The sequence below is a fragment of the Periplaneta americana genome, chromosome 1 (genome assembly GCF_040183065.1).
Source record: "Periplaneta americana isolate PAMFEO1 chromosome 1, P.americana_PAMFEO1_priV1, whole genome shotgun sequence".
Classification (NCBI taxonomy): Eukaryota; Metazoa; Arthropoda; class Insecta; order Blattodea; family Blattidae; genus Periplaneta; species Periplaneta americana.
Genome location: NC_091117.1, coordinates 194,327,812 through 194,340,291, shown reverse-complemented (window position 1 = coordinate 194,340,291; position 12,480 = coordinate 194,327,812). Strand labels below are relative to the sequence as shown.

Sequence of the window (12,480 nt, the reverse complement as noted above, 5' to 3'; positions counted from 1 at the left end):
ATGTTTATGGTTTTTGTTTATGCGAATGTGGTTTACTTAGGAGTGAAATGTTTTGCAATCCTGGGATGAGACTGAAGAAATTTAAAAGTGAACGAGATGAACTCCTGTGGAGATGTCATTGGAAATTACAAGGTATTAAATGATAGATACAGGAACGCCGTATCGTAGCACTTTGTGAAATCACTCGGATAACGGAGAAGATGAAACAGAACATCTCCAGTGAAGTCCATGGTAAAATGCTAATTTTACACCAATTTTGTTTTTAATTCTTTGGTCCAGGGAAAATACTAGTAAAAATGTGTTTTTGTGAAAGACTAGTATTTTCCCTGGACCAAAAATGCAGTATAAATTGAGTAGAATTAGTATTTTATAATATATTATAAAGATGACTAATATGAACTTAATTTTATTGTTGTATTGTTTGAAAGTTTAATGTTACTGTGTTTAAAGTTTAGCTTTGGTTTGTTTCTTTATTTTGAATAAAATTTAATATATTGTATAACAAAGGTGACTAATATGAGCTTAATATCATTATTGTTGGTTTTATTAAATTATACATTGTTTATAGTACTACGTATTTAGTATTGTTAAAATGGCATACTTGATATAATAATAGAAAATATACAATATATAATCGATACTATGGAATACTCGGGGTGGGTCCTATAATGCATCTGTTCCCATTGTCTTAATTTTTTATACCTTTTAGTATAAAAGAATAAGGTCAATCTAGAGCCTCCACCAGCCACTGAACGAATATTGCACACTTTTTATCACAGCCAATGTGGCGCTATAAACGAATTTTCAATACTTTTATCACAAACACAACACATTTCAAATCTTATTGTACCATATACAGAATTATTACTACATTAACACATTTAGTATTATCACGAAACATGTAAAATGTAATTATTATGAAAGTCGCCATTGCTTCTTCTTCAAATCAGTAATATTAGTACGATCCACTAGATGGAAACCAACACAATTGGCAGAGCTGGCAATTCATGAAAACGAAATGATACTAAATGTGAAGCATGTTACTACAGTGTGTAGTATTATGCGACAGGTTATGTTAGATTTGATTAGGTGTGTATTATGAGAAAGGTTAGGTTAGGTTTGATTAGGTGTGTATTATGAGAAAGGTTAGGTTTGGTTTGATTAGGTGTGTAGTATTATTACTATGTTGGCAACACTGAAACCCACTGTTACATTACAGAAATATGGCGGTATTCTTCCTTCACTCACGACGGTTTTCGTATATAAGTAAGGTACGTATTTAGGGCGGGTTGGCTGGACTTACAGCTCTCCCAGTGATCACATCAATTTCTACTAATCAGTACTATAAATACAAGGCATTTTCAAGGTATTTTTTATTTATTTATTGGTGGCTGGGACAGAAGAAAGATTCACCAAGAATAATTTTTGACAGGTACCAATAATCAACATAGCTAACTTCATTCAAACACTTCTCATTTGTTTAGTCATAAACCATCTCTTATATTATCCTCTGATATCGACTTTACATACCTTTGGTGATGAAGTCAATATGATTCTGAATGACATCATCAGGGTCCTGGAACCGGTGTGACCAACGGCTGGGCGAGTACTGATGCTCGAGTTGCTGGAACACACCAAAGTGACACTGTCAGAACTATTCTGCGAGAAGGTCACCAAGGAATTTGAGACGCACTTACTGTTTGGTCCATAGTTTGGAAGCCGTTGGTTGTAGGGCTGTTCAATTTTAGTTTCTCACTTCTGTAAGCAAATTAATTCACAATTAATAAGACGGTTAAAAGAATTATGATGCACATAGTTTCTCATAAGTCTGCAAGGACGATTGAAAAGATACTATTAAAAAATGCGTTACTTCTTAAAAAGCCCCTAGTCATTTTCTTATGTCACTTAAATGGGGCCAGTTGGTCACTGACATTTACTGAGCATGAAAAAGTAAAATATGTAGAGATAAATAGTCAATCATCACTTTTGTTTTAAATTCTATTTCCAATTATTATTATTATTATTATTGTTATTGTTGTTGTTATTATTATTATTATTGTTATTATTATTATTATTATTATTATTATTATTATTATTATTATTATTATTACGATCGAGTCAGAAAAATGAAGTATGGACGAGATTAAAGCCCACATCGGAGACCAGACAACTGATGGACAAATGTGACGACCAAACAAGACCCAGTCAGGAATCTGTTGAGCCAAGTGAAGTAGTCAACTGATCAGGACAACACAGCAACATATGGTCAAAAAAACAACACGAGTAAGCAGGAAGCAGAAGCCACGAAGCAAGAATAAGCTAGCTTTACAGGATATCAAGGGAAGGAATTTTCAGAGTAGACGTCAGGATTCGACAAGAAGAAGGGGAGAAGAGATTATGCTTTCGTCACCACAGGGTAGTCTTTTATCGCTGATGGGTAGAAGGACCAAAAAGGTTACAATCTAAGAAGTTGGTGCGTGCTTCACAGGGAGCTTTACCTGAAAGCTAGATTTGCATAATATAATTACATATTATTGTAGGTACCTTAACAGAAAATCACAATTTCAAGTCACACAGAGTTTGTGTGCACTCGATGTGGGTTTCTGGAATCTTGTTAGTCCACTCGAGTTATGTGGATAAAAAAGGGAAAATTGAAACAGTGTCGGGTGAAGTTCCTGGGTAGCTCAGTCGTAGAGCATTGGTGCGCTAAACCAAAGGTTTCGGGATCGATACCCGGCCTTGGAAAAAATGTTCCCTTGAATTTATTGAAGTCTGCTTGACAGGAAGCTTTACCTGAAAGCTACATTTGCATAATATATACATTACTGTAAATAGTACGTTAACACAAAACCACGATTTCAAGTCGCACAGAGTTTGTGTGCACTCAATGTGGGTTTCAGGCATCTTGTTAGCCCATTCGAATTATGTGGATAAAAAGGAAAACTTGAGACAGTGTCAGGTAAAGTTCCTGGGTAGCACAATCGGTAGAGTGTTGGTGTGCTAAGCCAAAGGTTCCAGGATCGATACCCAGCCCCGGAACAATTCTTCCCTTGAATTTATTCAAGTCTGCTTCAGAGGGCGCTTTACCTGAAAGCTAGATTTGGATATATTTTAATGTTTGACGTGATGAAAATAAATGATTTGTAACCATTACTAAAAGTACAGTACAATCAGAGTATATTTGCTGATATATATATATATTTTTTTTTTAATTTTCCGTAGCATAGTCTCAAACTGGAGGGTTGCCAACATTGCTTACGAGAATATGCTATTGGTTATCCTTCTAAATAGAAGGTCTTGATATAAGACGTTTTTCTAATAGCTTTGTAATAAAAATGTCAATTTCTGAATTCTAATTAGGACAGAAAAATAAATAATTGACCTATTTGAACAAAGAGAATGTCTATGGAATTTGCAAATGCCGATTCTCACAATAAAAAGTAAGACTTTAGCAGAAATTGCTAGTGCAATGCAAATTTCAGAAGACGATGTTAAAAATAAAGCACTCTTTTCGAGACCAATAATCTTTCTAATACAAAAAGTTCCTATAACGCAACATCGGGGCCTATTAATCCCCTTCATTATAGTTCTCGGGAATTGTAACTCCAAATTTTTCTGTATTTCCAGTGCTTTTTTTCTGGCGGAACCTAGCACTTTGGAGCCGAGAAATATGTTAAAGTTAAAAAGTAATGTTTTATTTAACGACGCTCGCAACTGCCGAGGTTATCAGCGTCGCCGGTGTGCCGGAATTTTGTCCCGCAGAATTTCTTTTACATGCCAGTAAATCTACTGACATGAGCCTGTCGCATTTAAATACCATCGACCTGGCCCGAACCCGCAACCTTGGGCAAAGAAGGCCAGCGCTATACCAACTGTGCCAACCAGGCCGACGAAATATGTTAATAATTATAATATGTTTTAACATGATTTTTCTTTGAACTCCGCTTAGGAAATGAAAGTCTTCAAGTTCGACGAAAAGAAGGTTAAAAACGACAAAATTGCCGTGTAGGCCTACTGGACATTTGAAAACAGACTGAACAGTGAACAGTAATCATCTCCCCGTCTGTTAAATTTTCTACATAGTTCCACCACTTACCCCCCACCCCCCAAAAGAAAAGCACTTTGTATTTCTATTCTATCTTTGTCCCAGCATCGTCTGCCTTTGTAGTTTAACGTTACCGGTATGTTCTCAATTTCATAATTATAAGCTGTGATAAGTATCCCACGAGTTTCATAATGCGAACATAACCACAAAATGTATTGATTTGTCACCAAGCAAAAAAATGGTGAAACTTCTGTATCCCTCCCTCTCCCAACACTAGACCTTAGGAGGGGAAACGTACTTTAATTTTACATTCTTCGGCCTCATGCATTTAAATAATCCCCTTAACTAACCTCGTCACATATCTCGGCTTAATCCTGGCCCTATTTATAACTCTCTGAAACAGTCATGTCTTTAGATACCTTGACCAGTGTTGTGCGCGAACATTTGAGTAGGGACGATGTGGAGTGAGACAGTTTCTCAGCATAGTTGGTGGGGTAGGAGGAGAACGACATGCATCCTGACGTAAGTTATAGCTATGTTGAAAAACATTGGTCACTTACCTCCACTCAATGAGCGATCAAAGTTTTTTTTCCACTCACTGTTATCCAAACTCTCGTACTTAACACAATGCAAACTTCTCTTTTCACTCTTTCACTCATCATAAACTACACTAAAATGCCTTTTTTTAGTTCCATTACGGTACTAATGTTTTTGCAATAGTTAGTATGGAATGGAATATTCGAGATGGGTGGCACTATTATGGCCCAGCACTGCGACCTTTTACGATCTATTGCACTAACCTTCAAGCTAGGCGCATTTCCAAACTCACACCGCTATGGTTCGCTGCATACCAAGGTTTCGAGCAAGCCACCCCACTCGTCCCTAGGCCAGGGGCTGCGTCACCAGTCGGGGAATGCTGTGGAATGATGATGAAATGATGAATATGCCTAATATGGTGAAATGGGAGAACTCGTGAAAAACCTCAATTGCGACCTTGTCCGCAACAAGTGTCATTATGGATTTTTCAATGAAAAATTTCACGCTTGACTGGGACTCGGACCCGAACAGCCTGCGTGACAGGCTGAAGGTCTGAACAACTCAATCACCGCAGGGGTAATATATACTACATACTTGCACAAAGGAAAAGAAGTGAACTCCACAGCGACTAACCCATAAACCCCTTATTTTCTGTATCAGTATCAAATGGACTTGTTAGTTTATTGTGCGGAATGTTATGACCGGCCAAGCTGTCTAAACACAACAGTAGCTTTAGCTTTTGCTACGTTTGGAAAAATCCATCTTGAGAGTTTGGAGTTTGCTCCTCAATTCATTTTTGTTTAAGGTAACAGCAGGAAACACGCTCTGTTGCTGCAGAAGAATGTGGGAGACACAGCATTTCCTTCGCAATGTTGTTAAATTTGTGAAAATGTATTCGCCTACAGCATTTTTCATTTCATAGACAAGTTACAAAATTTAATAAATTTCTGATGTCTCAGGAAATATATTAGATTTCCATAAAAAATGTTCATGAAGTGCTGTATCAGTGGCGGTTCCTCGGGGGAGGGAAGGGAGGAACGTCCTCCTCACATTTTTCTTCTTTTGAAAGTAAATACCAAATGAAATATGTGCCTTGAAATTCGAGGAAGATTCGATAACTTTTAAGTTCACAGCTATAAGAAAACCTTGATTGATCGAGTTTTAAACGACGCGCACTCATGTGCTGCTAGAAAACTGCGAGAAGGATGCGAGATTGATTGTGTGGAGGAAAGTCAATCCATTCCTCCTTTACTGCAGTTAACACACATGGACAACAGCGCACTAGCGGCCAGAGAAAGAAGCAGAGTTTTAAAGCAAGTAAATGAACGGATAGGGACGAGATCCTCCTCTGAATCAGCGTATGGGCGGGAAATAGAAACCGACTGGTCTTGCAGCAAGCTCGCTACCGCTGCCATCTAACGATGCTGCATTCAACCAGACTATAACACATCTAGGAGGAGACACAACAAAAACAGTTTTAACGCAAAGTTATGAAAGACATATAACCTTTTTTTAAAATTATAAATCAAAATATATTATTCATTGCACCTTATATAAGCTACTATTCATGGTTTGAAACTTTCGACGATATCTGAAAGTTGAAGTTGGATTTATATAAAACAAAGAGGAAGTAGTTCTAAGTTAGTATCGCAGATATTTTTGGTCTCTGAAATTCACTTCCATTCATTGTCTACTACACAGGACAACAGCCAAGTTGTCACTTTTGTACAAATATATTTGAAATTGAAAGTACTGCAAACTATATTATTTTTAACATAAAAATTAATTGGGCATCGGCAGCTTTGAACAATAATGGTAGTATGACTTTACAAGAACTGACATTCTTAAAAGCATGTGATACTGAACTTGTAAAATGCACATGTGGCAACACAGACCACGTGGGTGGGTGCAGTGTTCTCGCTTTCCTAATAGATTATTTCTCATTCCCATTTCCGCAAAACGGTTCCGGTTACGTGTCAGTAGCTAGTCTCTTCCAACACGTGTGATGCTGTAGTGTGAGCAAAAAATGCTGCGAGGTTGTGAATTTTCTTGTAATTGTTAATTTGTGGAATTATTCAACAATGAATGGAAGTGAAAACATTATATTTTGGACAATTTAGGAAACTCAGTTTACAAAAACAGATTATTGCTATACAAAAGGGAAGACCAACCCTAACTCTAACTGGTCTTACATGTATGCATGTAGGCTAATTTGTAGCTTGTTTCTCTCAAGAAGGTGTCATTTTGCGCTGTTAACTTCTTTCCTCCTCTTAAGGAATATGCAGGAGCCGCCACTGTGCTGTATCTAATACTAAAATACTAACAGTGGCAACCCTGGTATTAGAGAATCAACACAGACAGCAAAGTTGCAGTTAAAAAGTGAACATTCTGATGGGGGTAGGTAAAAAAGTTAAATTTTTTCTTCCGCCATGTTAAAAATATCAAAACAAGTGCTTATATAAATTTTGGCCACTCGACCGCAATTACGACGCCGTCCAGAAAGTGATTTTCCCTGGGGCTGTTTACAGAAAAAAAAGCACAATTTCATGGAAAGATTTACTGAAACAAATTCACCAATTGTTGCGTTATTTTTCAACATATTCCCCACTGGAATTGAGACATTTGTCATACCAGGGGATAAATTTTTGTATCCTTATGTCATAAAAGTCAGCTGCCTGGGATCCGAACCGGTAGGACAAATGTCTCATTTCTGGTAAGAAATATGTTGAAAAATAGCGCAATAATTGCTGTATTTGTTCCAATAAATCTTTCCATGAAATTTTTTTTTCTGTAAATGGCCCCAGGGAAAATCACTTTCTGGACGGCCTCGTAATTGCGTTGGAGTGGCCAAAATGTATATAAGCACGTGTTTTGGCATTATTAAGATGGTGAAAGAAAAAAAAAATTACCTTTTTTATTTGCCCCCATGAGAATGTTTGCTTGTATCCTGCAGCTGCAAAAGTAACGCCTTGTGTGTGAACAGATTCGCAACTTTTGCAACACTCGAGTTGTACAGCATGAAAAGTAGGGAACAGCGCACTACTTTTGGCCGTGTGAACACGACATGCAACATCGGCGTAAACAAACCACAGTTTAACGTGTGAACATGACACGCAACTTTTGCAGCTGTAGTAGAAAAGTTGCACAGCAAAGTAGTGACATGTGGCCGTACCTTTGACTATATCAAATGCACGTGGAAAGTTCACACGCTGGAAGATAAGATGACTGTGAAACTTCGGTAGTGACATGTGGCCGTACTTTTGACTATATCAAATGTACGTGGAAAGTTCACACGCTGGAAGATAAGATGACTGTGAAACTTCGGTAGTGACATGTGGCCATACCTTTGACTATATCAAACGCACGTGGAAAGTTCACACGCTGGAAGATAAGATGACTGTGAAACTTCGGTAGTGACATGTGGCCGTACTTTTGACTATATCAAATGTATGTGGAAAGTTCACACGCTGGAAGATAAGATGACTGTGAAACTTCGGTAGTGACATGTGGCCATACCTTTGACTATATCAAACGCACGTGGATAGTTCACACGCTGGAAGATAAGATGACTGTGAAACTTCGGTAGTGACATGTGGCCGTACTTTTGACTATATCAAATGTACGTGGAAAGTTCACACGCTGGAAGATAAGATGACTGTGAAACTTCGGTAGTGACATGTGGCCATACTTTTGACTATATCAAATGTACGTGGAAAGTTCACACGCTGGAAGATAAGATGACTGTGAAACTTCGGTAGTGACATGTGGCCATACCTTTGACTATATCAAACGCACGTGGAAAGTTCACATGCTGGAAGATAAAATGACTGTAAAACTTCGGTAGTGACATGTGGCCGTACCTTTGACTATATCAAACGCACGTGGAAAGTTCACACGCTGGAAGATAAGATGACTGTGAAACTTCGGTAGTGACATGTGGCCATACCTTTGACTATATCAAACGCACGTGGAAAGTTCACACGCTGGAAGATAAGATGACTGTGAAGATTCGGTAGTGACATGTGGCCATACCTTTGACTATATCAAACGCACGTGGAAAGTTCACATGCTGGAAGATAAGATGACTGTGAAAATTCGGTAGTGACATGTGGCCATACCTTTGACTATATCAAACGCACGTGGAAAGTTCACACGCTGGAAGATAAGATGACTGTGAAAATTCGGAAGTGACATGTGGCCATACCTTTGACTATATCAAACGCACGTGGAAAGTTCACACGCTGGAAGATAAGATGACTGTGAAGATTCGGAAGTGACATGTGGCCATACCTTTGACTATATCAAACGCACGTGGAAAGTTCACACGCTGGAAGATAAGATGACTGTGAAAATTCGGAAGTGACATGTGGCCATACCTTTGACTATATCAAACGCACGTGGAAAGTTCACACGCTGGAAGATAAGATGACTGTGAAAATTCGGAAGTGACATGTGGCCATACCTTTGACTATATCAAACGCACGTGGAAAGTTCACATGCTGGAAGATAAGATGACTGTGAAAATTCGGTAGTGACATGTGGCCATACCTTTGACTATATCAAACGCACGTGGAAAGTTCACACGCTGGAAGATAAGATGACTGTGAAAATTCGGAAGTGACATGTGGCCATACCTTTGACTATATCAAACGCACGTGGAAAGTTCACACGCTGGAAGATAAGATGACTGTGAAGATTCGGAAGTGACATGTGGCCATACCTTTGACTATATCAAACACACGTGGAAAGTTCACACGCTGGAAGATAAGATGACTGTGAAACTTCGGTAGTGACATGTGGCCATACCTTTGACTATATCAAACGCACGTGGAAAGTTCACACGCTGGAAGATAAGATGACTGCGAAACTTCGGTATCCCCTCACACTACACATGGGAGAGAAAACGTACTTGAAGAATTTTCACATTCCTCGGACTCATATCACATAAATAATCTCCTCAATTTACCCACTGACCTTTTTATATAACTCGGCTTAATGTCACTTGCTATCCTCCCATCTAACCCATAAAGAAACTTAAATTAGACGTCAGTCTCATGTGTGATATGGGCAATAACGAAGATGGCTTTTTCTTATCTGAAATTCAGAGATCTGACATCTTGCTTTCGTGGTACACACCTAAACTCTTCTTTTCAGCTCAATCGTCTTTTTTTTTTTTATGGACGTCCATTGAGTTCTAATTAAAACGCAGTAAACACAGTATGTCAAAATATCATGCCACTAGGTTCGCTATAAAAAAAAAATATAGGTCACGCAGGGTCATGCTTGATATCGTCCGGTCAACAACTGAATTATCATAGATGACAATTTCCTCCATGTTCATACTTGCTATGTTTGTTTCCCTCCTGAACATCTAAAGTTCATATTTTCTTTTGATGATCATTCACGGTTTTTCCCTTTTTATTTTTATTTTTGTTCTTTGCAGCTTGTTATAGGAATTTTTTAAACATTTTCAGAGATTTTATAATCTAAACTGATGTAATTTATATCATCACTATTTATATTATATTATTAGGTTATGACAAAATAGTCATAAATGTAAGCAGGCTTAACAGTACTGGGGAGCATTCAAATGATTGTGCAGATTATCAGTTAGATGTAGACAATGACACTAAAAAAAGTTCTTTGTTAGATAAAATCCGTATCAGCCAGTGGATCCATTCTCTAATTAAATTAAAAAGAAAAAAAAAAGTACTTTTTTAAGATTGCAAAGATAGACTGTAATAACTTCAAAATTAAATATTTATATTCTGAATTGCCAATTACCTGTTTTACGGCCATAACGGCTACTTGTAAACTTTACTCTCTTTTTTTAAAGTACAGTGAACACAGCCTTAAGATTATGCCTAGGAGTACCAAAAACCACGTCAACTGTTGCCCTAGAAATTGAAAGTAATATTCAACCACTAAGACACTATGTATTACAAAAGGATCTAAAAATACATTTAAAATTGCAAGCCTCATCCAGATCTCAAATGTTCTTCAAACTGTCAGATGATATCCTGTGTAATTTCTATAAAATAAAAAAAGAAGAAATACCAATCTATATCACAGACACACTCATTGCTAAAACTGCAGTTGTGAACGAAATTCCTCCATGGAAATGGGAGATTCCAGAACATAGCATACAAATTCCAGGAAATCGTTCCAAAAATGATCCTCCATACATTCTTAAGTTAGATTCCATGGAACTACTCTGCAGTACATATAGGGATCACCTTCAAATTTATATAGATGGATCTCTAAATCCTAATAATGGGACATCAGGAGCAGAGTATTATATTCCAAAATATCAAGGAAGTTATTTCATACCATGTTCATCCTCCTCCAGTCTTGACACTGAATTGCTAACTATTGATGCTGCTCTTCAGTGTGTTACTCAAATTTATGAAAAATCTATTTGCATACTTACCGACTCCAAGGGGGCTATATTTAATATCATTAAATATGTACCAAACCTATATGCACATAGAATCATTCCAATTCAGAAACAACTAAGTAAACTAAAATAACTCCAAAAGGAAATAACATTTCAATGGATACCTAGTCATTGTGGTATACCTGGAAACGAAAAAGTCGATAATATTGCAAAACTGGCAACATATTTGCAACCAAGACCTCTTCAAGTGATATCTCTATCCAGTGCTTTTGCTTCAGTAAAGTCTCATTTTACAAACCTATGGATCAACAATTGGCTCTCTTCTGACAAAGGAAAAATTTTACAGTCTGTACAAAAGAAACCAAATGACCTGGAAATGTACAAAAACTTGCCCAGACATGTTCAAACATTTTTACAAGAGCCAGAACAGGTCACATTGTCACTCAATGTACCTACACCGATTTCAGATAATCCTACTTGTTTGTGGTATAATAATCATGATGAAGATCTGGAATACATTCTTTTATACTGTCCAGCCATAAACCACAAAAGAAGTAAATTAAAATAATCAGTACCGGTTGCAGAAGACACAGCCCTACAGTATATATTGACTACACCCCAACTCTGGCTACTAGCAACAGTCGTCTATAATGAACATCGATCAACATACCCCTCATTTCTCGTGAAAAACAACAACTGAATAGACTATAGTGGACTTCATGTCGTCAGCAAACAGCTGGATACAATAAGAAGATTGATTGATTATGTACCATACAAAGTAAATCCTTGATTCTAAAGAAAACTGTGCCAATGTAAGATGCAGTATTTGTCTTTTCTTCTGTAAAATTAATTAATGCTGTATGGCATTGCAATTTTATCTATTTACCAAAACATACCATGTTAAAATGCTGGTATACATATTAAACAATTGAGAACAGTCTTTATATGTTTCACATTACATTTTGTAACAATACACTATTTTACCAACAATAAAACATATAAAACTTAAATAGGCCTACACCATGAAGTTTCATAAATACATTTGAAGAAAACTCTGAAAGAATTACCTTGAAATATCACCCAATTTGTCCACTTTTCTTTTAAAAGGGCACGGTGGATTCCGATTTTTTTAATTTCCAGTTTATATGTCTCATTACATACCCTTGGTCAGTTAGAAATTGGATTTGAAGAAATGTGGACGAATTTATTTTTCGGACAGATCTGGGTTAAGATCTGGAGAACGCGGGGGCCAATTAACGATCACTTGGTTATCAAACACACGTCTTAATTCCCGCATAGATCGCTTGGCTGTATGGTCTGTCACATTGTCTTGCATAAACCATCCATAATTTTGTTCATCCTCGTTCAATTGTTAAAAAAATTGAAGCAATATTTCACTGACATAACAATGAGAATCTACTGTATTATAATGAAAGGCTGGTTCGATTATTCTTCTAGAAGTGAATGCACACCACACACAACAACCTTCACAATATGCGAA

General features: G+C 37.2%; 1 protein-coding gene across 14 annotated transcripts in view; it reads right to left on the bottom strand.

Annotated features, from left to right (window-relative positions):
* The window catches only part of KFase (kynurenine formamidase), a 48,544-nt gene extending 38,750 nt beyond the window's left edge, over nt 1–9,794 (bottom strand). For 4 of the 14 annotated variants that reach the window (XM_069834798.1, XM_069834808.1, XM_069834789.1 and 1 more), the window contains exons 1-3: nt 4,465–4,786; nt 1,698–1,758; nt 1,531–1,624 (exon numbers count right to left, since the gene is read on the bottom strand). In XM_069834798.1, coding sequence (XP_069690899.1) covers nt 1,531–1,624; nt 1,698–1,758; nt 4,465–4,529 — 220 coding nt within the window. In that variant the 5' untranslated portion in view covers nt 4,530–4,786. The other 10 variants (XM_069834868.1, XM_069834877.1, XM_069834852.1 and 7 more) reach the window with 10 other exon arrangements.
* Between the last annotated feature and the right edge of the window lie 2,686 nt (nt 9,795–12,480).